Source organism: Staurois parvus, unplaced genomic scaffold, assembly GCF_062004578.1.
Source record: "Staurois parvus isolate SC_StPar_1 unplaced genomic scaffold, SC_StPar_1.0 ptg000922l, whole genome shotgun sequence".
Classification (NCBI taxonomy): Eukaryota; Metazoa; Chordata; class Amphibia; order Anura; family Ranidae; genus Staurois; species Staurois parvus.
In genome coordinates, this window is record NW_028318718.1 from 152,151 (window position 1) to 178,844 (window position 26,694).

The following is a 26,694-nucleotide window of genomic DNA, read 5'->3' on the forward strand; positions in this document are numbered from 1 at the left end:
AGACTCTGTGCCATGGTCCTTCTTAGGGCTCCTACCATGACCGATTGAGTGGCATACCAAACTCTCTGTGCTTACTCCGTGGATTATGCCACTGTCTGCCCAGCCAAGTCCTCATCAGCCACTCTGTCCCTAGTGGAAGTAGATGTCCAATCCATGACATGGTGTGACCATAGAACTCCTCTGACTATACATTTTGGCAAGTTATACTAGCACACAGATGTCTGAGGTTTCTGGGTGTAAGTTCTAGAAAACAAGAATCGGAAAAACAGACCAGAATAACTGAGAACATACTGTATCAGACATGTTTTAGCCAAAATATGACCTTGGGGGGAAAGGTAAGGCATCCTCTCATGTTCAAAGTAAAAAGTCTCAATGCAAAATGTATGACATTCTTGATTGACAATAACATATTTTTCAGTTTTTCATGGCTAAAGTCAATCTGCAAAAAAAGATGAAAGCATTTTTAGATATCCAAAGTACATCATAACCTAGTCACTCCTTGTAAATGTTTAGCCTAGTAACCCTCCAGCCACAGTGTCACAACCCTTTTATAGACAACTGGACGTGGACCATGTGATGTTCAAGCAGATAGTTTTGGTACCACCTACTTCTCTATTAGGAAGCATTTATATATAAAAGCAGTTGCTATTCCCTGCATCTGAGCTTGGAGAGAATCAGCATCTCACATACTGAAGAGAAGACAGAAGACACTTGTAGAAATGAAAGTTTTCCTCTTCATAATTGTTGGCATTATAACTAAAGTATCTTCAGTAGGTAAGTATATGATACATTACAGTATTATAATTTGAAACTCAGAGCTACTCATACTAAATGCACACAGAACATAGTTTGTAATATATGTTACATGTCTTAAGATTGTGTTCATCACATATAATGATAGTAATGGATAACTTAGTAAATAGAATTTCAAATGCAATATGAATATAAATTCATGTATATCTGTTTTGAAATTAAGATTTTTCTGTTGGATGTTAAAAATGAAGAAAGTATATTTTATTTTGTCTGGTATGTTATTTATTGATTCCTTATCTATAAATATGTTGAGCCTTTTTCTCAACTGGTATTGTTCTATATTGTTAAATGTGAACCCTGACATTTTCAACTTCTTCTGAGTATGCTAATTCCTGGGTTGTCATGGTCCTACTTTAGTTTAACCCCTTTACGCCGGCCGCACACAAATGTGTGGCCCCCCTGGCGTCTGGGCCTAGACGTTGAGCAGCCGCACATTTGCATTCAGGTAAGAAAAAACATATGTGCTGAGAGCGCGCGCTCTGTGCGCTCCCAGCACACATGTCCACTACTCACGGAAAGGTGCTCTTTCTATTGGGACCTTTCCCGATCATGTGACCGCCATGACGACGTGGCACTGCAGTCACATGATCCCTAAACCACGCCCCACCTGCCCTGCCTCCCGGCATCTGAAACTCTTAAAGGGCCGGGAGGCGCCGACGGGAAGGGGTTAAAAATATATTTGAACCCTCACCTTGTAAAAACAACACTTACAGTTTAACAACTTAAGCTTTGGAAGGTTTTACCCCCTTCATGACCAGACCATTTTTTTGCTATTCGGCACTGCACCACTTTAACTGGAAATTGCGCAGTCATGCAACACTGTATGCATATTTTTTTATCACACAAAAAGAGCTTTCTTTTGATGATATTGATCATAAATGGAAAACAATAAGTGTATATCAATTGGTTTGTGTGAAAGTTGTAGTGTCTACAAACTATGGTATAGAAATTATATACTGAAATTTACACAGCTACAGAGGCTATACTTGTAATGGCGGTGATTAGCGACTTATAGTGTGGAGGTCATTCTGGTCCTAACAGACACAGGTTGGGAGCAATTGACTAACTGACAAAAACATTTCCTGAAATCTGCTGACAAACTTGTCCAATCACATTGCATTCTTGCAACCCAGAAGAAAGGTTAGGTGATGGGTATGTCACCTAGCCTGGCTGTGCCATCCATCCACAGTAGATGTAATGTGGGCAGACAGAAAGCAGTTATAGTATATGTGAACCCTTACCATGTAGAACAACCCATACAGTTGAAAATAGAAATGAAAAGGAAAACATTTGTGTATACATATAAAAAAAACATTATAAATACCTGTTTTTCCCTTTTTGTATATGCAGGGTTCAAAATTTCCACTCACCTGCTCGCATTTGGCAAGTGGAAATAACGTGGGGCAAGTGTGTCCCAGGCGCAAGATCGGAGAGGGGTTGCTGCCGGTAGCACCAACCTGCCCTGAGAGCTGTGTTGATGGGGGCACACTGTTGGTGCCACTCAGTGAACAGAGTGATTGAGATTTCACTCCTGTCACAAGAAGCAGCTGCCGACACCTGCTCCTCCCTCCAGCCTGCAGGTGGTGATACACAGTTGACGCTAAGGAGTGAAGGCAGGTGTCCCATCAGAGTCTGATGTAAAGGGGGACTCTGATAGGACATCTGATGTAAAGGGGAACTCTGATGGGGATACCTGATGTAAAGGGGGCACCTGATGGGGACGCCTGATGCAAAGTGAAACTCTGATGCAAAGGGGGACACCTGATGTAAAGGGAGACTCTGATGGAACACCTAATGCAAAGGGGGGCTCTGATGGGGATACCTGATGTAAAGGGGGACTCTGATTGGAACGCCTGATGTAAAGTGGGACACTTGATATAAAAGGGGACTCTGATGGGGACACCTGATGTAAAGGAGGACTCTGATGGGGATACCTGATGTAAAGTGAGACTGTGATGCAAAGGGGGACACCTGATGTAAAGAGAGACTCTAATGGGACACCTAATGTAAAAGGAGCCTCTGATGGGGACACCTGAAGTAAAGGGGGACTCTGATGGGACACCTGATGTAAAGGGGGACTCTGATTGGAACACCTGATGTAAAGTGGGACATCTGATATAAAAGAGGACTCTAATGGGGGCACCTGATCTAAAGGGGGACTCTGATGGGACACCTGATCTAAAAGGGGACTTTGATGGGACACCTGATGTAAAGGGGGACTCTGATACCTGTCCTTATACCTATCAGAGTCTAGAGGTGTCCCGTCATAGTCCCCCTTTACATCAGGTGTCCCATCAGAGTCCCCCTTTACATCAGGTGTCCCCATCAGAGCCCCCTTTACATCAGGTGTCCCATGAGAGTCTGATGTAAAGGGGGACTCTGATAGGACACCTGATGTAAAGGGGAACTCTGATGGGAACACCTAATGAAAAGGGGAACTCTGATGGGGATAACTGATGTGAACAGCTGATGCAAAGTGAGACGCTGATGCAAAGGCTCTGATACCTGTCTGATACATATCAGAGTCCCCCTTTACATCAGGTGTCCCATCAGAGTCCCCCTTTACATCAGGTGTCCCATCAGAGTCCCCCTTTACATCAGATGTCCCATTAGAGCCCCCCTTTACATCAGGTGTCCCCATCAGAGCCCCCCTTTACATCAGGTGTCCCCATCAGAGCCCCCTTTTACATCAGGTGTCCCCATCAGAGCCCCCTTTTACATCAGGTGTCCCATAAGAGTCTGATGTAAAGGGGGACTCTGATAGGACACCTGATGTAAAGGGGAACTCTGATGGAGATACCTGACGTAAAGGGGGCACCTGATGGGAACACCTGATGTAAAGTGAGACTCTGAAGCAAAGGAGGACACCTGATGTAAAGAGAGACTCTGATAGGACACCTAATGTAAAGGGGGGCTCTGATGGGGGCACCTGATGTAAAGGGGGACTCTGATTGGAACGCCTGATGTAAATTGGGACACCTGATATAAAAAGGGACTCTGATGGGGACACCTGATGTAAAGGCGGACTCTGATGGGGATACCTGATGTAAAGGGGGCACCTGATGGGGATACTTGATGTAAAGTGAGACTGTGATGCAAAGGGGGACACCTGATGTAAAGGAAGACTCTAATGGGACACCTGAAGTAAAGGGGGACTCTGATGGGACACCTGATGTAAAGGGGGACATCTGATATAAAAGGGGACTCTAATGGGGACACCTGATGTAAAGAGGGAGTCTGATGGGGACACCTGATATAAAAGGGGACTCTAATGGGAACAGCTGATGTAAAGTGGGACTCCGATGGGGACACCTGATGTAAAGAGGGGCTCCGATGGGGACACCTGATATAATAATAATTTAGCCACACCAACTGTTGCCGTGGCACACTATGTGCACCGCAGGTCACCATCTCCGTTATAGGTGCCCCAGTGTATTACTTTGCCCGGGGGCCCATGATGGTATTAGAAAGGCACTGACATGTCTGAACATTTCCCAACGTACTACTGACCTCTGAACCCTGCATCACTTACTGCTGAACCCCTGCACATTGCTTCTATTTTAACCGCAGCCAATATTGAACACAATAAAAGCCACGCCCACTTTTTACTGCGGTGCACTGCGCACACCACTCTCTCGTTCTTGCTCAGGAGGGCCCAACTTATGATTCTTCACACAGACCCCATTACTTTCGATGTCACTGTTACCCCATATTATGCTGCGGGATACAATGCTACATGTAGTGCATTGCATCCCACACCCTACTCTCCCAAAAACATCCCCCTCCCCCGGTTGGTTGGCATCTTCGCCCTAGGCACTGAATGACCTTGTCTTGCTATGGGAAAAGTGGGAACTGGGCCTCGGGTGACAGAATGTCTAGCTTCACCACTAGTGCACAGTGCAGTAACCCTCTACACCCCATAGCAACCAATCATGTTAGTTCACAGTAGTCAGATCAGTTTGAAAATGACTTCTTATTAATTGGTATGAGTTTAGGTATTTTTCACGTGATGATTGTCGTTCTTTGAACAACCCTATTTTAAAAAATGTTGAAATCTATTAGAATTCTGCAGCTTGTTGCTGAGCCCTATAAATGTATAACCCCTTGATTGGACATGCTGCAAAGTTGTGTTCTGAATAAAGCATGGGGAGTTAGAACCCCTACCAGGTTTATATTACTGTCTCCAGTGAAAAGATTTCCCTTCATTGTGAATCCCAGTGACACCCCTTTGACACAAGGACAAGAAATGAGAGAACAGGGGTCACCAGGACAAGATGGCACACAGAGAAATAGAACCCTGACCAAGGTTTCTCTTCTCCACTGCAATACAAATGTGTTTTTTGTTGCTCTTGTCATCTCCATTAGGGAGATTTCTCATATGTCTCTGTGCCTCTGATCCCCTGTCATTGTGACAGGAAGCCAGGGGAAATATCTTATATGGGGATGCAAAGAGCACTACAAACCGGACAAAAGTTCCAAATATTTAAAATTTTATCCAAAACAAAAAGGAAAGTCTTGATACAATTACCTTCTATTTGTTTTCTGTACAACAAAGTGGCAACTACCCCAGCCTATAACTAGGCTTTGCAGTAAGGTGTACATGAAAGGGCAATGCACATCACAAACAAAAGATTTCCCAGCACGCTTACCAGCCAGCCTACAAAACAACCAAACTGACTCTATCTAACAATTCAAGTTAAAAGCAGAGGGTTTTGTTTGCACACGTTTGCAAATATATGCATAAACTGCAGTGCCTATGTCAAGGTTCCTCTGTATACTGCAGTCCTTACTCTATCATTTCTCCTAAATAGGAGCACATATATAGTAGTGGAAAGATTAAAGGCAAGTGTGCCTGGGGAGAACTTAGCCCTCCTTAAAGGCACAGGGATGCACGTGATATCCAGTAAGAGTACGATGGCAGTGAAGGCATCCAGTGCGTCTCCGTACCCAATTCAACCATATGTACAAAAAAGTGGTAACCACCCCAACCTAGAACTAGCCTTTGCTGTAAGGTGCACATGGAAGGCACATTACAAACAAAAGATTTCCCAGCACGCTTACCAGCCAGCCTACAAAACAACCAAACTGACTCTATCTAACAATTCAAGTTAAAAGCAGAGGGTTTTGTTTGCACACATTTGCAAATATATGCATAAACTGCAGTGCCCATGTCAAGGTTCCTCTGTATACTGCAGTCCTTACTCTATCATTTCTCCTAAATAAGAGCACATATATAGTTGTGGAAAGATTAAAGGCAAGTGTGCCTGGGGAGAACCTAGCCCTCCTTAAAGGCACAGGGATGCACGTGATATCCGGTAAGAGTACGATGGCAGTGAAGGCATCCAGTGCGTCTCCGTACCCAATTCAACCAAATGTACAAAAATGTGGTAACCACCCCAACCTAGAACTAGCCTTTGCTGTAAGGTGCACATGGAAGGCACATCACAAACAAAAGATTTCCCAGCACATTTGCCAGCCAGCCTGCGAAACAACCAAATTTACATGGTTTGTTTGTGATCTATCTGTTTTCTGTCTAAACTAGTAGATAAGGTGAGGGAACTAGTCAAGCTCCAAGCCCCCTACCTATGAGTTCTTGTGGTGGCCATTTGATCTGCCGTTGCAGATATTCACTACTTTGGAGACTATGGTTGGAGGACTGATAAGCATCTGGAAACAGCATAACGTTTATTTACTAAACCTTGCAAGTGGTCAAAATTTCAAGCATGTATGGTATTCTTTGAAGTAGTAAAAAAATGTACAACAACTACCATGCAACCCCTATAAATGCAGTGAACATTAATTAAGTGAACAGTTAGCAGCCAGCATTGACATGTGTCCTCAAGGCACCTTAAACCAGACCTCAAAGCAAAAATGTAAAAATTAAAATGCAGAGCTACCTTGGTGAACTATAAACATGATTAAATATTCACAATAATGGTGACACCTTTCAATGCTGATATTCTACATAAGGGAGTGTCAGCATTATTGGTAATATATAATCACATGTTAATAGTTTACTTTTTATTTTATAACCTTATTTGATGTAGTGGTGAAGTCATAAACATACAGTATTTGGAAAAAAATACATAAAAGTGCAGCGCTTAAAAAGTTACAAATAATCATAAGAGAACAGTGAAAAATGTGTAAAAAAAATAGTCCATCCAAAAAGAAAAGAAAAGGAAAGTCCCAGAGGTTGTAATGAAACAAAAGAAATCCAAGGACAGTTGTCATGTCACCAACCACTACTACAGAAGGCTTACCAGAAAGGCATGACCCCCTGTTAAGAGTGGTCAATCACGCTTTGTTAAACAATCCAGAAAGCCGGTCACTCGAATCCTCCTCCAGATCACCAAAACAGCATATAAGGAACTTCCAAACAATGGACCTTAATTAGGGTAGCTAAATCATTCAGGATAAGGCTTGGACTCGTAGTGGAAAACATGCAAAGAAAGAGCGCTCCACATAGTATAAAACCATAATCACAACATTTATTTAAAATATGGTTGCACTCACATGTAAGCAAACACCATAAGGCATTGATTGGAAAAAAAAAATCTAAATTTTCCGGTTTCCAAAATGGCCACTGGCCATTCGCGCATGTGCAGTAGCGTGTGTGTATGGCTCCACCCTATGTGTTTCATCACAGGTAACGTCATCAGGGGCACCTTTGAACTTTTGTGCCTTGTCTGATTTAACTTTACTTATCAGAACCTGACTTTCAATAACATCATTACATCATGCCCTGCCAACCACCACTCAATTGACCAATTAGAGCACCCCAGTGGCCAACAAGGCAACTTGTGGTGTCTACTCTCAGGTAGGAAAGTAAATTTTCAGAGTAATGACTTGGTCATTGCACATTTGGAAACATACATTACAATTTCATGGCCTTTTCATTTTTATCTCAGTTCTTTGACAGGTAGTTAAATGATACATTTTTGTAAATAAATAAGCAGCCATTTGCTGGGTTTTTCTATACAGGGGTCACTGTCAGCATTCCTAATACACAATGCCGGTCCTGATTTATGCCTCCAAAGTAGGGCCTTGGCCATCAGTTTGACAGTCAGTCCTACATTCAGCTATACTATGACACAAGGTAGGACCCAGCTGCCAGTTTTAATGATTTTTCCAGTGTATTCTGCAGGAGTACACTACAGTGCCTTTGCATTGGCCTTGCCCTGGCCACATGTTGAGGTTCCATTATATGACAGCATGGAGTCTGGAACAGTATTGGCTTTGGGAAAGTTAATTATTTCTGCATTTACATTATTGTTTATTTCTTTATCCATCAGAAAAAAATTGTTCAATCCTATAGCCTAAAGCGAAACAAAACCTTCCTATACTTTATAGCCAAAAAAGCAGCCATCTTAGCCTCTGGCTGATCTGCAATTGGCAAAGTGCTGCACATGTGATCAGTTATGACACCAGCCATTTGATGGCTTGACAGTTTGGTTGAGAGCACAAACAAATGTAACATCTAATATTCATGGCATGACTTCAATGATACAGTTTTAGGAAACAGTTAAATCAGTGAGTTTAGTTCATTTTGAGTACAGGCCCATGCTAACTACATAGTTTATCATTTAAGAGGTCATTTCTTGTAACAGGGACTAGGATAGCGCAGGTGAGGTGATTAAAGCATAAAGGATAGGCACTACTTCATATTTTGGTGCCTGCATATTACATTCTTGATTGACACACTACAGGATCAAATACATCAGCCTAGCTTTAAACTGCTAGGAAATGTTTTATCTGTCACAAAGAATTGGAAGAATGCTTTGTGCTATGCATATCTGAGAGTAGGGACACAGATGGAATGAACATATTCTATGGTAAAAAAACAGATCTGCTTGTGCCTTTTCTACTAGGTAATTTATCACATATGGAATAATCTCTGTTTTTTATAAGACTTCATACAATACAGAAAAAAAAGTGTACTGGTTCTTAGGGCTCATTCACACTTGACTAATTTTTAACTCTTCCCAAACACCCCTATAGAGTTTGACAGGCGTTTGGGAAGCGTTTTTAACACTCTTCAAACTCTCCCCAAATGCCCTATACGCGTTTGTGAGGCATTTGATAGGCGTTTTCCAAGTGTTAAAACCGCACCACAAATGCCTATAATGAAGTTAATGGTATTAATACCCCACAAATGACAGGTGTTTGAGGAGTGTCACCATAGACTTGAGTGGGAGGCATTGAAAGGCTTCAACTCCTCCTGACTGGACATGAGGTGTCAATTTTACCACTCTAACTTTCAGTGTGAACAGCACTGTGTGCTGCCATGTGTATGTCATAAAAATGCCCCTCAAATGCCTGCAAAGTTAGTGTGAATTTATTGTTTACTTATTGTTAGTTACTTGTATTGAATTCCACTAATGAATATTTGTAGATGAATGCTAAAGGAAGCCTTCTGAGAATTATGGATGATATTTAATTTCACTTTCTTTCTTTTTCTTTCAGATGCCACATGCTACGGTAAGCCATACTTTTACATTATACTATGGCAATTTTTACATATACAATAAATGTGTTTTACTTCATGTTTTTAAAATGCCAAGATAGTGAAGGTAGGAGCCACTACTACGTCAATGACCACTTGTGGATATGGTCTGACCTGTACTAAAGGTGTTTAAAGAGATTAGATGATGGTTTCCTGGCCCAGCAGTGTTTTCAGCAAAGGTCTAATGAAGCACCCTCAAACAGACCTGCATAGTCATTCTTGGGGGGACAGGAGAAAAACATGGAAAGCAAGAGACTTCTTACTTACCTGGTATGGTTCCCGATTTGTTATCTAAAAACACTGCATTCCTGAAAAGATGAAACCTTAATGCAAACTTAACTAGTTTCCCCCTGCCCCTGACCCTGCCCCTCCCTTAAATACTTACCTGAGCCCAATCTCGATCTAGCTCTGTGCCAATTTGTAGCAGCTCTTCTCCCCTCTCAAGCCAGTGGCTCCTGTTGCTGTCAGCCAAATCCTGTGAGGAAGGAGCATCGGGCGGGGGCAAGCTGTGCTGGCAATGTATGTGTCTATGGATTCACACAGCCCAGCTCAGGAGCATGTCTGCACATGCACCCCAATAGCAAACGACTTGTTGTGGGGGCACAAGCAGAAAAGTAGAAGCACAGAGAGCTGGTGGGGGACCCCAGAAGAGAAGGTTTGGAGCTGGTTTGTACAAAACCATTGAACAGAGCAGGAATATATAACTTTTTTATTTTAGGAAAAGCAAAATTAAGCTTTCCAACCACTTTAATAAATATTGTCTGTGCTTATTGAAAATGTTCATGGCTTGAAAAGGGACAGTGATTCAGCCACTACATCCACAGCCACTAATATGCTGCAATAATAATTTTATTTTGGGGGGAGGGGTTAAATGCCTTAAAAGTGGTCAATGTGTAGCAGGTGACATGTTTCAGTGTAGGGTGTTTTAAAGGGTTGTATGGTATTACCAAAAAAGAAAACCTACAGTATATACCCCACTCTATGATGCAGCATCAGTGCCACACTGCACACAATGCTCTCCACCTTGCTCCTTCAGTGCTCAATGGAGTGCCAGCCTGGGGAGGCTGCGCAATGAAAGTTGAGACACCTGTCAATTAGGCAACTGAGTAGAGTCCAAAAATTTTGTTGAGATCCTTCTCCAGTCTGACTCCAGGTCACAGAAGAACAAAAGAAAAATGTACTCAAGCGAAGTATGGCCAAAAAAGCTTTGGCCATACTTCTCTTTTATAAAACAAAAAAAACCACTTTCTCTTTTAATACCCAGTAAGTGAGTGTACACCGATCTGCCATTTCAATTAGAATTCATCAAAACATATTTTTGCTTCTGGAAAAGCAGAAGCAGGAGCACAGATATAATAGTATTTTTGAATGAATTAAATAGCGCTGAAAAAGATAGAAAGTAACATACCTGAAAAGCAAATTAACTGGCAAGAATTGATGGCCTAAACAGAAGAAGAGCCATGTCTCAGATAAAAAGTGAAAAACAACAGACAGACTGACAATTTCACTTAATTGGAAATGGCTTGGAACAAAGTCAAGAGACAGAAATGGTACGATTTATCTATCAATACATTTTTCATATAACAGTTTAAATAGGAATTCAAGGATGCAATACTTATATGTAAACTGTCCCCTCAACAAAATCCCAAGGCAAATTCAAAGAAAATACAAACCTCTGTGTGACCTCTGAGTCAAAGTCATTCAAAAATAGATGAAATTCTGCATCCCAACAATCATGAATCTTCCATCAAACCAATAGATGGTTCTGTGCGTATAGCAATTATATGCTTTGCAGCACTTATAGGAAAATACTATGAACTAGAAATGCTGGGCTGTTTATTAAAGTGTTACTAAACCCAGGACCCTGCATTCACTGTATCTGGTCTACCACAGTACACACAACATGGAAATGCAATTATTTTAGTAAATATAAACTGCTAAACACCTTTTATCATCGGCAGTTATAGCAGTCTTGTGACTTCTATCAGTGTCCAGCTGAGCACTGGTTAAAGCTTGTAGGACACATTTTCATTCTCCTCTGGCTGTCCTATGAAGCTGCATAACCCCTCACCCTCTGTCTGGAAAGTGTTGATTGGCCCTGTACTAATCACATGCACCATTCCAAAGTAAGAAAAAAAATCTCTCTAGCAATACGCACTAAACTAAGTATGTGCAGAGTGACTCCTAGAGCTCTGTACTATAAACAGATGGATTGGGGACAGTAGAAGAAGGTAAGGATCTGAGAAGACAGGATCTAACGGCGTGTGACTACAGATTCAGTCTCTATCAGGTGGTCATTTCAACAAGAGAAGGGGCAGAGAAGAGAGGATCAAGCAGCCTTTTTACACAATGCAGAGGATTAACCCCTTAGGTTCCATAGTGAGTATAACAAGAATGCTTTATTGCATATAGACTGGTTTTACTGTTGTGGGTTTAGTAACACTTTAAATGGCCCCTTTCTATCATCTCCCCCCCATATACTAACATCAACTGGTTATCTGGCTCATTTGCATATACAGGATTTGGGCAGATCTTAGCAGTATGAAAATCTTTTTTTACTGCCATAAAACCTTTCTACTACCTTAGATTTGCACACATTTACAGAACGGCAATCCAAATATATATTGCATTGTTGGCAAGTAAAATAATGTCTGACCTTGTTAAATATTTTTTTAATCTATTTACAGCTGACATTGATCCTCCTCTATGTGATACCTGTGGAGGATCTTGTGAATCATTGAATGGATGTAACTGTGGTGATGGCTTGAAAGCATGCGTACCTACAGACTGCATGCTGGGCTCCAATGACTGCTGTAGCATGATTCCTGGGTTGTATTATTATGACTCAATATTGTCCTGCTGCACAGGTAAGACAGTATTACTGTTCATATTCATTGAAGAGCATTCTATGTAAATATCTATGCATTGCAGGCTCACTTGTTTCTGATCTCTTATTTCTATTACAGATATATTTCAGTGCTCTCCACCTTGCGCCAGTGATGAAATTTGTGTTGGCTTAAAAGGCACAGCAGAGTGTCACTGTAATTTAACAGTCTACGAAGGCCTAGGTAAATAATATTCTTTTCACACACGACACCAGATTGCCATTTCTAAAGCTAGTGTAGTTTTTAAAACACTTTGAAGGAACCATCGCTTTATCACTGAGCTAGATCAAAGTGCTTATAAACAGCTTACATTAAAAATGAACAAAGCATATCCTTCTATAGTGTGCACTTGTCTCAATTGAAAATACTGAATGTGAATTCTGTCTTCTGCCTACTTACTCTGCGTGAGTTATTTCTGACAGCCTGTATCGACTTCAAGAAATTGAAGGGGACAGGGGAGGTGGCCTCCAGAACACAGCTTGTGTTTGATGGCCTCAAGTGTGCATGTTTCCCTTTGAGATTGTGTAGAGGGGGATGTGGCTCTTTCCTCCACTCAGATCTCATATTACACTAAGATCTCCTCTCTGATCTGTGACATCAGATTCCCACCCCCTGTTTCTGGAAGCTAATAAAAGCTGTGGTAATTCTGGACTTTAAACAGTTGTAGAGAATGAATGCTTGTAGATAAACAGGCACAACTTATGTAGGAGGGTTTGTTTAATCTCTGTATCACCTGAGGCCAATCATTTCACTGGGTATATATAATGGTTTACAACCACTTTAACGAAGCAATGGCTAAAAAATTCAACCTAGCAATACTTTGGATGAATGTAAACCTCATCATGACCTGTTTGATGAAGTGGGCCTTACCTTATCCTATTTGTTTTTATTTAGCATTTTAAAAAGTTTATTGATAGATAGTAAATCAACCCCTTTATGCATCAGTAACTCATATGTGTGGCAGCAAAAAGTTGGGTTCTAGAGCCCCTACACAGCATACATATGTGTTGCTGATTGAGACAGAGCTGCTGAAAATGATTCTTGGTCCCGAGAAAACATTGGTAGCCGGAGGGACACTCATGTAACCACTGCAATAGCCTATCACATTGGCCACATGATCACTGATCCTTCCCGTCCCCCTGGATGTTAAGAACTTTTAAAGGGTACACCAGGGCACTCAGTAAGGGATTACAGTGGAACTAAACCCTCCTATGGTTTACAGTAGGGGTCTCCAAACTTTTTAAACAAAGGGCCAGTTTACTGGCCTTAAGGCTTTACGGGGGAGGACTGTGGCCATTGGGAGTAGAATGGGCCCTGATGTCAGTTGGAGCCCCTATAAAAGTAAGCAAAGGTCTGCATCTTGCCCCCTAGCCTGGGCCTCAGTTTGGAGACTACTGCTTTGCAGCTAAGGAAGCTGCCATCTTAAGCTGGTCATCGATGATTTTTTTTTTCCATTTAGCCAGTGGGCTGAATGAGAAAAAACAACAGATTCCTCCATCCACACAAGCAAGATGAATGAAGGAATCCCCCTGCTAAGGCATTGTATTCTGACTTTCTGCTGTCAGAATACTCTGATCTGTGGCTAAGCAGCAGTCAAATTCCAGTTGGCTGGATAAGGAAGAAGCTGATCAAGCACTGTCGGTTGGGTTGGTTGGAAATTGGGGATCTAACAGACCCCTGATATTTCTGTACAGAGAACCTGTCACCTGCTCTGTGCTATTACAATGGGAGCTTGTCAGCACCTTGTGACAGTAATAAAGGTACTCCTTGTCAATACCAGATGCAGTCCTTTAGGAGGGACATGATGCCGCACAGTGGGCAGCACAGTGGCTAAATGGTTAGCACTTCTGCCTGGCAGTACTAAGGTCATTGGTTAAAATCCCAACCACAGCACCATCTGCCTGGAGTTTGCATGTTCTCCCTGTGCCTGCGTGGGTTTCCTCCCACACTCCAAAGACATGCTGGTAGGTAGATTGACTCCTGTCTAAATTGGCCCTAGTATGTGTATGTATGAATGGGAGTTAGGGACCTTAGATTTTACACCCCTTCACCCCTTAAGGGTTAGGGACTGATGTGAATGTACAATGTATATGTAAAGCACTGCGTAAATTGACGGCTCTATCAAAGTACCTGAAAGAAATAAATAGTTTTATTGGCAAAAAAGTTCCTATCAACATAAAATAAAAAAACAACATACCCCCAAACAAAATGGAAACCACAAATACTCCTCCCTCCAAATAATAACAAAAAGGGGCAGCAAGGAGGTGATCCCCAAAGAGCTTGCAATCAGAAGTAAAGCACAGTATCATAAGTTAACCTAACCTCTCCCTTTGCAGTTTGTCAGCTTTGCTGCTTGTGGTTCATAGCAGGGTGCATCCATCACATTTAACATTTTGTTTTCTAATGGGAAAACCCAGGAACAACTTTTCATTTGTTGACTGCCTGTGTCCAGATTAAAATAGATATAGGTTCATATCTGCCAGGACAGAGGGCAGAAGTTTGATTTTAGGGTGTACCATTAATGGGGATATTTTATTTCCCTTGGACTTCAACGTTAAAGGATAGGTTCACTTTTTGGACAAAAATAATAAATGCACATTTTTTTGCAGCTACAAAAATGTGCATTTATTATTTTTCTCCAAAGGAGCCTGGAAAGCATTGCACCAGCGATCATTAGATCACTGATGCCATGCAGGTCTCCTGCAGACCTGTCAGAATATCTGCTTGCTGTACGGGATGTACGGCCAAGCAGATATTCTAACAGGAAGCTTCACTGCAAACTACAAACCCACAACCTGAGTTCCTGGGTGGGCCTTCTGCTGTGGCCATTATGAACAAGTCCAACTCTCCCTGTTGGATGTTTTACATATATCATGAAACAAGAGGTGGTAGAAAGACAGGTAAGGAATAATTGCAGGGAGATTCCACTCTCTGAGTATCCAAGACATTCAAGAAGTTTAGGCTTCAGCTTTAACAAAAAAAAAAAAAATCACTTTTAAGAAAATGAAACACATAAGCTTCATAAAATAAAATATAAATATTACTATGCTTACTGTCATTATTTTACAGGTACTAAAGATTTGAAACCCTCAGTGACCTGTGCTGGAGATGCAATGACGGCATTTTTAAGCCTGTGTGAGCTAGAAGCATTGGGCTACAACTTCAGTACAGCTCACCTGCTCAACGAATCTGAAATCTGTGTCTATGCGTATAGCAATATTCAGAACAATATCCGTATGGTCAACTTCCCGATCAGAGCAGCTATAGACTGGTGTGGAAACATTGCTATGGTACAACTCACCTTTTGCAAATATTTTCTTATAACATTGTTTACTGTAAAGTAGTCTACATTTAAGAAGACCTTTAATAAGGGATTATATCTACAATAGCACATAAATGTATTATTAACCACTTGCTCTCCTGAGGACCCCCCCCCCCCCTTCCTGACCAGGCATTTTTTGCGTTATGGCGCTGCGTTATTTTAACTGACAATTGTGCGGTCATGCAATGCTGCACCCAAATTAAATTTATATCCTTTTTTTCCCATGAATTGAGCTTTTTTTCGGTGGTATTTGATCGCCTGTACATTTTTTTGCTCTATAAAAACAACCCCACAATTTTGACAAAACAACTATATTTTTGACTTTAGCTATTAAACATATCCAGTAAAAAAAATTTAAAAAATCAAATTTCGTCATAAATTTAGGCCAAAATGTATTCTGCTACATGTCTTTACTAAAAAAAATCCCAATAAATGTAAATTAATTGGTTTACATGAAAGTTATAGCGTTTACAAATAGCGGTAGATATACTGGTATTTTTTTTTTTACTAGTAATGGCAGCAATCGGCGACTTATAGCGGGACTGCTGGACTGCAGCAGGCATTCTGACACTGGGGGGAACTGACTTGGTGTCACTGACATCCCCAGTGACACCAATACAGTGATCAGTGCTAATAAAAAGCACTGACACTGTACTAATGGCACTGGGCATGAAGGTGTTAACATCTGGGACAATCAAAGGGTTAACTGTGTGCCGTTTTACTGTATGCTGTGTGTGTGTGTGCTTCACTGTAAGCCCACTGCTTTGCATGGCTCTGCTATGCAAAGCCATGCATAGCAGTGTAAAGCAGCTGATGGGAGAGATCTATATTGTTTACTTACAGTTCTCTCCCTCTGCCGGTATGTGATTTTGCGCAGCCGTGCTGCCCTGTAGCAGTATTACTGCTATAGGGTGGACGGGAAGCTGTTAAAATATTGCAAGTGCTACTGTGAAAAATATTTTTGGTTGTGTCCATGTATATAAATGTCATAAAAAAACCACACAAAAAAAGTTCATATGATATAATGGAGGCTTTTAAGGATCCATGGACACGGGGTGTTTTGATAACACTGGTAACATTAGCTGTGTAAAGTCATGTTAAAAACATTAGTTTTAAAGCTTTTTTTTAGAATTTTTGCATTAGCGTTTAGTGGTGTTTTGCTGTGTTTAGCTGCATTTTCCCGCATTTCCATTTTTTAGCGTTTATTTTGCAAAACAAAATTTTGTTTGGTAAAAAAAGATCCGAAAACGCAAGTTTGCGGCGTTTTACCGCATTTTGCTGTGTTTTTCAGCGTTAGAGCGTTTTTACAGCTAAAAAACTCCTCTAGAAACCCACTAGTCCTGGGGGGGGGTTTTTCAGGCAAAAAACGTCCCTGCCAAAAAACATTGATTACAGTCTATGTGTGCATGGACACATAGGATAACATGCTGGGGGGTTTACTGGCTGTAGAAAACAAAGTCAAAAGCCAAAAACAGCAGCTGTTAAAATGTCCAGTGTGCATGAGGACTAAAACCTTTTTGGTGTACACTGAGCTGTCAGTTTTTATTATATACATAGTTAGTTTGGTTGAAAAATGACATAAGTCCATCCAGTTCAACCATTAAAAAAAGTTATAATCCTGTACCCACAGTTGATTCAGATTATAATATTGATAGTTTAGTGTATACCAAGCTGTACATATTATTGTATTAACATGATATTATTAATATATAGTACTTCAGTACATCATCCCCATACTAGTATGTTAGAAGGCACTGTATCAAGTAATGTAATGGGTTACCTAGTGAAAGAAACAAATTGACTTACTTCACTCAAAAGGGCCATACAACCATTTGCTTTGCACATGATTGAGTATTTAAAATAAACTCAATTTTACCTTTTTTACCAAGCTAAGCAAATGGTGTCTGTTTCTTCAGTAAGTCAAACCAATACGTGCTCTGCCATTAAATATACATAGAGCATGCCTAATAACTAGGAACCTCAGATCTGTTTTTGTTCTTTTTCTAGAAAAAAATAATAACTTTTTCATATTCTCTATGGCGTTTATTTATTTACTCAGAATCTTGTGCACTTCTGCATAGAAATCAATCAGCTTCCAGGTTTTATTGCTAAAGCTTAATTGAATAAGCGGAAGTTAGAAGCTGATTGGCTACCATGTACAGCTGCACCAGATTCTGAGTGCACCGCCTTTAGTAAATCCCCCCCCTTTGTGTCTTTAACCATTTGCCGCCCGGCCAATGGCCGTTTGGCGGTGGCAAAAGTGCTTCTGCATTCCGGGTGCACGCCATTTGGCGTGCTCCCGCACATGCTCAGTTCGCGCAACTGAAGAGCGGCACAGCGGCGCGATCTGTCACCGGCCGTGTACCTCGGACACGGCCGATGACAGATCTGAGTACCGGCCCCCGTTGCTGGTACCATGTGACCTGCTGTGACCAATCACAACAGGTCACATGACAGTTGTATACAATGGATGGCTTCATTCATGCCATCCATTGTATACTAGTGCCTAGCTGTGAATGGTCACAGCAGGTCACATGCACATGTCATGTGATTAGCTGTGACCAAATCACAGCTAAGCACAAAAAAAAAAAAAAAAAAAGAAAACTGAATGAATCGATTTCATTCAGGTAAATGCTTGCTTATAGCAAAGTAGTTCTTTGCTATAAGCAAATTGTGTAAAAAAAAAAAAAAATACTGATCACTTCCCCAAAGTAGTACAATGTTACTATGGTAACATTATACTACTTTGGTCATAGTAAAATATGAAAAAAAATCTTAAAAAAAATAAAAAAATGTAATAAAAAATTAAAAATAATAAAAAAAATATATATATATTTTTTTCATACTGTCACCAGTCAGTGTGCCTGTTCACCGCCATGCCAGTTATATGATGACGCTGTACTGCACTGGTGACAGTATGTAAAAAAAAAAATAGTGAAAATAATTTTTTTAATTTTTTCATTTTCCGAAAAATTATGACAAAAAAAATACAACTTCAAAAAACTCGCCATTCCTCTTATGAAGTACGTCGGACTGTCTACTCTGCAAAAAGGGGTCATTTGGGGATATCTGTACTGTTCTGACATTCTTGGACCTCAAGAAATTAGATTGGCCGTCAGTACTTCAGGATTGATCAATATTCAGATCTATACCATAGTTTGTGAACTCTATAACTTCCCTACAAACTAAAAAATACATTCTAATTTGGGTTATTTTCACCAAAGACATGTAGTAGAATACATCTCGGCCTAAATTTATGAAGAACAAGTATTTATTTGTAAACTTTTGTAACAGAAACAAAGAAAAACATGTTTTTTTTTCAAAATTTGTGGTCTTTTTTTGTTAATTTAGCAAAAAATAAAAACCCCAGCAGTGATTAAATACCACCAAAAGAAAGCTCTAGTTGTGTGAAGAAAATTATAAAATTTTAGTTTGGGTACAATGTTGTATGACCGCGCAATTGTCATTCAAAGTGCGAGAGCGCTGAAACGTGAAAACTGGCCTGGGCAGGAAGGTGTAAAATTGCATGGTATTGAAATGGTTAATTGCTTCACTTTTCCTTTCCTTGTGTTTTTTTTTTTTTTAGGAGGACTCATTAAGCATTAATTTTACCAATATTCTTCACATTGATGCATATTCAGGACCTATAATCACTAAGAATCCAATCACGTACAACGTTACTTGTGTTTATAACCGTAATATGCAGACCAGCCTCGGTTTCTCTCTGCACCCCATATCAAGGTGAGAAATATTATTACTTACATTTTTATAAATTACTGTGTCAGTCCAGGTTCATACCTAAGCGTTTTCCGTTGCATTTTGCAGAAACGCACAGCAGTCCATTTAAGATGATTTTCTATGGGAGACGTTCACATTTCTGTGTTTTCACCCGGTGCATTTTTTGGGAAGGGTCAGGGACCTTTTATAAATGCAAAACGTTGCGTTTTTGGTTTAACAGACTTCAATAAAGATACTGCAGAAATGCATGTAGTGCGTTTTTGATGTGTTTTTGACTCGTTTTTGATGCGTTTTGCGTAGCAACACGGAAAAAACGCAAAACATGTCAAAACCACATGTGCAAAAATGCACAATGCACAGCAAAGAGCACTACAGAAACAGATCAAATGTAAACTGCATAGGTGTGAACCTAGCTTCGAGGGGACTTTGGTATTGCCTATAAACAAGAACAAACCTGTAAGCCTGGGAAAGCCACAAGACTGCTCTAATTGCTGATGAGAAAAGCTATTTAGTAGTTTATATTTACTAAAATTATTGCATTTCCATGTTCTGTGTTCAGTGGGAGACCAGATAAAGTGAATGCAGGGTCCAAGGTTTAGTATCACTTTAAGTCCTCATGCACAATGGGCATGTTTACAGCTGCTGTTGGCTTTTGGTGTTTTTTTCTACAGCCAGTAAACTCTCCAGTATGTTATCCTATGTGTCCATGCACACATAGGCTTTAATCAGCTTTTTATGGCTGGAAAAAAACCCGGAACTAGTGGAGTTTTTTAGATGTAAACGATGGTAAACACGGCAAAACGTGGAAAAGTGCAGCAAAACGCTAATGCAAAAATGCTACAAAATGCAGAAAAACTTGCATTTTTAACATGACTTTATCCAGCTAATGCTACTGGCATTTTTAAAACTCCCAGTATGCATGAGGATAACACAGGGCAAAAATGACATAAAATAGGCACTCAATCTAAAAAAAATGTAACCCTCTACAGAATCTATTCATTCTTATATCCCAATTGACATAAATGTGACATAATAGTATTGAATATTATGGAAGGTTTGTGAACGTTTCCATTTTTAACATTGTTGTTGTTTTTGTTTTCTCAGCACAATCACTATTCCTTCTGGCAATGGAGTCAGCCCATATAGTGTAACATTGGCAGCTTACAGTGATGAATCATGCACTATGCCATTACAGGAAACTGATACCTTGACTGTTGGATCCATTTTATACCTAGGCTTATTTTCCCCAGATTTAGATGGAAATACATTTTCTTTAAGAGCACAGAAATGTTTTGCCACTCCTACAAATGACTCTAGCTCCAACGTCAATGTAATGCTAGTAGATGGAGGGTGAGTATAATTTATAATATGGAAAATACAGTTTTTATTTTTTTTTGTATGTCACAGGTGTCAAACCAACAATAAAGATAACAGGTGAAGTCTACAATGTGAATTGGTTTCAGCACCTATGTGGACAAAATTAAACTCTTCAGTGAGATTGAAAGGTTTATGCTCAAACGTACCACAATTACACCAACCAATCAACTATTCTGCCTGTCTGATTTATGGTATGATTTATTAGCAGTCTTTGAACAGGAATAAGGTTCAAAACTGCCTCCAACATGGGTTCAGGTCAAACCCTGGCAGCTTGAAACTCACAGTCCCGGCAATTTAATGTCTAAAGAGGATTACTTATATGATAATGGTAGTTCCCAGCATGCTGCTGCATCATGTGAAAGTAAGGAAACTATGTTAAAGAACAACGTACACCTCAAATCATATCAGTCAGTCACCTCATCCCCCTCGTAAAAATACAAATAAGGCATACTCTGATTAGGCCTATTATATGTAATGAAAACGTACCTGCTGTAAACCACGTTTTGCTTGCCATGTTGCTTGTTGTAAAACCCCTGCCTGTGCTTTTTCTCGTTAGTAAATTCGGGCCTAGTCTTGCTCATTAACCGCTTACCCGCTGCACTATAGCAGAAATACTGCTACATGGTGGCAGGGTTGCACAAAATCACGTATTAATACGTGATTTGTATTGCTGGGTAGGGAGCGCACGTGCGCACCACCCAACTGGCGCCGCTGGCACCCAGCGATCGCTGTGCAAAGCTGACAGGGGAGAGACCTGTGTGTAAACAACCTGCTAGCAGTAACATGCTGTTTTGCATTCTCTGCACAGCAGAGAAATAGAAAACAGCATGTCTCCAAAAGACTATGACTAAAGCTAAACCGAAATTTGAAAATAGCTAAATCTAATACCATGAATAATAACATGTTATTAGAGTTTTACCTCAGGAGTTTGGAAATTCTAGAGAAATGCTTAAAAAATGCATTACAATTTAAATAAACCCATTAGATTTTAGTCAACTAAAAATTATTTTAGTCGATTAAAATGTACTGGAGATTTTAGTCAACTAAAATGAAGATTTTAGTCGACAAAAATGTACTGGAGATATTAGTCCACTAAAATACAGCTAACACCAAAGCAATTCAGATAACTAAAATATGACTAAAAACTAAAATGCCATTTTAGTCAAAAGACTATGACTAAAACAAAATCTTAATTTGATGTCAAAATTAACACTGCTGTACTCTGGTGCATATATGTATCCCTGGGCTGCACACCAATATATTGAATCACAAAGCAAATGATCACAAACTGGCTTTAGCTGGCTCTGAGTTCATTAGAAAGTTCCTCAAACATGTTTCACCCATGTAGAGGACTCTTTAATTAAGCCCTACACAGGTTAAACATGTAAGAGGGGCTTTCCTGATGGATGAGAGCCAGTTGAAGCCAGTCTGTGATTTTGTTTTTGATTCACAATACTGGTGTGTGGTCCTGGGAAACATTTATGGCTATATGGGTGGGCTTGGCTTGCTGTTATCACTGACCCAGCACCCATCAGTAGTGTTTGAACTGGCCGGTATATCTGATAGGAGCATGTGAATGCTGTTGCTTTTTATTTGGTTTATGTACTATGAAGAATTCAGCAGTGAGAGTGGGATCCTCATGTAATGGCCAGGGAAGATGGGTAGACTTAGGAACTTACATACAGAAATGTCTCCAGCAGAGTCCCCAAGAGATCTATATGGCTAAATGATGATTTGCCATACTTATTAAAATATTAGAAATGTCAGCTGACAAACTCTGATACTCTTAGCTATAATATTTTAAAACAGTAAATAAATATTAATATAATGGAAATATGTTGTACCAATCTAGACCTAGGCCAAATAATAGAGTCCACCAGAAAAGTTCAGTTGAATTATTCCTGGATACAGAAGATTAAACTACCCAATATGGTGGTAATATTAATGGCCACAGGAGATATACAATGTTGTAATCATGACAGTAGGAGATATAGAAGCAGATGGTTGATTCTGTACTGTTCAAATTGTTAATATGAAAACATAATGCATATCTTTTTTTTATACTAGTTGTGCAGTTGCTGGCAGTGTTCTAACAAAAGTTTTAGAAAATGGACAGTCTACGGAGGCAAGAATCAAGATCAGCTCCTTCCTGTTTCAAGGATACACTGACATTTTTATATTCTGCAGTGTAACAATCTGCAACAAAAGTGAAGAATGCACAAAGGTAATTTGATTAACATGTTGCAGTGTATAAGTGTTAATTTGATTAACATTTTCATTAAACATTTTATATATATATATATATATATATATATATATATATATGTATGTGTTTTCCGTTGAACCTTACATAACCACTACTAGCTTTTAAAACTGACTCATTATTTGACATTTCTAATGGCAGAGGTACTCAGGCCCTCCAGAAATATGGCATGGTCACTCCATGATTTGAGGTTCAGTTATTTTAAATGCTTTTAAAAGCAGCAGAGGTTAGATAAATGTTTGGATCTTGGCAAATTAGCTTGACAACTCAAAGCTGAGAATATCTGCTTCATTTTCATCACTGAGCCTTTAATCCAAGCTCATGTCTCTGGATGGGGTACTAAATAAAACATTTGCTTCCCTACAAATATTTAGAACCTTCCCAGAGATTGCCTTTCCACATGAAGAACATCATAGGCATCATGCATAATAGTTAAAAAATGCCTCTTGCATTAGTATTGCTTTGTATCAAGTCAGATTTGATGGACATTTTATCTTTGCTAGACTCATATCTTTATATTTTTATAGATATTTATTCATCTAAAATCGGGGGAGTGCAGTTTGTAATACTTTTAATTGTACCTCCCTATACTGAATGGTGATAGCAATTAGTTTTTTCTCTCCTTATGCACTGTCTTTTTCATTTTATAAAAAAAAAAAGTCTTGCTCAATCATTGAAATGTACAACTTGGCCATTCAAACATATATTGATACTCACTCAAATTAGATATTCTATTGGTATCTTAAACACAATCTGTTTTTTATTTCCTACAGTGCGACACAGCCCGTACATCAGATACAACCAGCCCAGTTCTAGCAATACAACTGAACTTAGAAGGTAAGGCTATAATACAAGGATGAAAACAATTGTCATATACATACTTCCAATGTGATACAGCCCACAAGCACCAACTAGCACTTGCTGCAGTGAAAGAACAATGCATTGCAGCCAAATGGATATGTGCTACTCAAAAAGCTGGCATTGTGCTAGCATAATGTAATAACACTTATTGGTAATAGTAATATTTTGTATAGCGACCACAGACATCCCAACACCATGGAGAACTATGCACCAACATGTGTAGGAATGTCTTTAATATCAGTAACATTTTGTGTACATATCATGAATCTACTATAGGTCTTGAGTATGTATCTGAGCGTTAATAAGAGTGATTTTCACTCTTTATACCTGCTGGTAAAATTTTTGTTTTTCAGTTGTAAGAAATGTGAGTACTCATTTCCATTGTTAGGTTACCAACCTTCCTTCAATCCTTGTTACACCTTTTGTGTAATACATGGAAAATGAGGATTAAGAATCACACAACAGCTATGAACAGCTATAATAGTGACCATAAGAAAAAATGGATTAATAATAGATGATAAGGAGGAGGTAGAAAGACCTAAGAAGGAAATTTAGGCAGAAGATGCAGACTATATTTATACAGTAGGCAAAGTTGATCCAGGGATTATCCAATTGCCTCTTGGGGAATTAAGAAGGATTTATTTTCCCCTGCTGGAGCAAATTGGATCATATTTTATTAGGGTTATTTTTCTCCTTCCTCCGGATTAGTTATATGTACTGGACAGTATACAGTATATGGAAGTTTTTTTATTTGTGTGTGCGTGTGTGCGTGTGTGTGTGGGGGAGTTTGGGTTTGCTGTTGATCGAACTGGATGGACTTTTGTCTTTTTCTACAAGACTAACTATGACTAAACAGGAGAACATTTAGATTAAAAGTAAAGAATAAAGAGTAACGGTCAAAATTAGGTAGTAGACCAAAACCTTTCAATAGCAATATTGCAAGAGAGAGAAGAAAGATGTGACTGTTTTCCATAATCTCTTTCTTCCTCCATGTTTTAGTCACTACATATTTGTCTTAAGCAACAGCTTTGTATTTATATTATTATTTTATCAACAGATCTGAATAACTTTGCAAACAGCAACTCTGGACATATTAAAGGTAGGATTGCTATTTTATGAATAAATAGACTTCTTCAGTTGCTTCATGCTGGTGATGAAAGTGAAACTCTTCTTGGCCACCAAAGCAGCTCTAAAAATGTCTTGGGAAGAGCACCATATATCACTGTACATAACAAGGATTTTTTTGTAAATGTCATTTCTATTTCATAAACTAAAATCAGTTTTTTGGAGGGATTCTCAGGCTGGCCTTGAATGACTAGATGTCTCATGGAGAGTGGAGACTGTGACATCTGCCCTTTTCCAGATCACAATAGCTCAAAAACGGTTACATTACTCTGTCTGATTTAAGTACATGTGGCATAGTGAAGGGTGAACTCTTCATCCCATTAGAAAAAAGAATGATTGGTATCCATGCTAAAAAGTGTACTTTCTCTCAAGGTGATTTTCTTCCTGTGCCAGTTCTACAATTGTTTATCCTCTTCATGTAATACAATGAACAATCAATACAATTGATCTCTGAATTACTGAACACTGTAATAGCAACACAGAACACGGAATAAAGATTGATACACAAAATGGGATTCTGGAGCCCCTTATCATTACAGAGACCATTACATTACCAGATTTCTGTTGCTGTTGTAACAGGACAATCCAGAAATAAACCACTAAAATATATACCGTATACTGTAGATCAAGAAATTTAACAGATAGGGGACTACATCACTGAGTTTGAGCCTCATATGGGTCCACAATAGACAATCATTGAATAAGATTGGAAAGGGAAAGAAGGAAAGCAAGAGAAGAAGAGGTGAAACAACAGTAGTGGTAAAAATAGAATGAACATGACGTATCTGGTAGTCCCTCCAGAACTGGGCTCCTGAACTCCACCGCGTCAGAACTTTTTTTTGATAGTTGATAGTTTCATATTACATCCATTTTATTAGGCATCAGATTTATGAGATGATAGTACAAAATACTGATATCTGTAAAAGGTGCAATCACTCAACTATTACCATTCTAAGGCTTGCACTGCAAGGCACTGGTCTACAACACTTTTTATTAAAACCCTAGTACTATAGGAGCATATACACTTTTATACGTTGTTATAAAATGTTTGTTTTACTGCATGTCGCCATAACGCATGGTAACAGATGAGCTGTTGAATGTCACGCACAGTCACATAAATGTTTGAGTGTGTTAAGATGCAATCCCAGACAAGTCAGTATGAATGGGCTGCCTTGATGCTGTGTGCCATAAAACTTATTAATGCAATGCAAAGTGTGATGAGAACCTAGTGGATTATTATTAATGCCATGCTATTTGGATCTTTTAAAACATGAAAAGTATGTTTATTAATATAGGAAATACTAACACTTAGATCTCCTTTTCTTCCTCTTTCTAGGTGTCTCCTGGTCTTTGTTGGTCAGCACCCTTCTTGCATACTTCTATCTTAAGTCATTATAAAGAAATGACTTAATTTTGCTCTGTTAAATGGATGATGGTTGGGCTTGGTCATAGGCTATCTTATAAATGAGAATTACATCATAGGGACACCATTTGATTTATTTATCTCTTTTCCACTGAACTGCAATATATGTATGACAAGACTAAAAGAGACTTTAAATGGAACAGGCAGCTTTTAATGCCATTTTACCATTTTCAACCAAAAAAGGCAAATTTCCATTTTATCTTTTGCTTGATCAGACTGTTTGTCTGAGGATATCATATTTTTCTCTTAATGATGCTTACCACTTTGAAAAATAAGTGGCAAATCTCTGCATAACTGCTTATGTACTATGTTTGTAATATAAAGTATATACAATATTGATTTGGAGTGTTGATTGTATAAATAAAATATATTTGGCTGAAAAAA

The 26,694-nt window shown here is 39.3% G+C and overlaps 1 protein-coding gene across 1 annotated transcript; it reads left to right on the forward strand.

Annotated features, from left to right (window-relative positions):
• Window positions 1-632: 632 nt before the first annotated feature.
• LOC149442012 (pancreatic secretory granule membrane major glycoprotein GP2-like) lies at window positions 633-26,694 on the forward strand. The gene is made up of 11 exons (XM_089656631.1): window positions 633-774; window positions 9,277-9,291; window positions 12,004-12,183; window positions 12,283-12,384; window positions 15,271-15,491; window positions 19,110-19,264; window positions 20,366-20,611; window positions 22,706-22,862; window positions 23,675-23,738; window positions 24,820-24,861; window positions 26,224-26,694. The coding sequence occupies exons 1-11, from the start codon at window positions 720-722 to the stop codon at window positions 26,283-26,285; spliced, it is 1,299 nt and encodes a 432-aa protein (XP_089512757.1). The 5' UTR covers window positions 633-719; the 3' UTR covers window positions 26,286-26,694.

Excerpts from the sequence above, each read along its gene's own strand:
- LOC149442012 (XM_089656631.1), top strand. The coding sequence starts at position 720 with ATGAAAGTTTTCCTCTTCATAATTGTTGGCATTATAACTAAAGTATCT. Across the intron at positions 15,492-19,109 it reads GGTGTGGAAACATTGCTATG|GAGGACTCATTAAGCATTAA; the intron begins GTACAACTCACC and ends TTTTTTTTTTAG. Across the intron at positions 24,862-26,223 it reads CAACTCTGGACATATTAAAG|GTGTCTCCTGGTCTTTGTTG; the intron begins GTAGGATTGCTA and ends TCCTCTTTCTAG.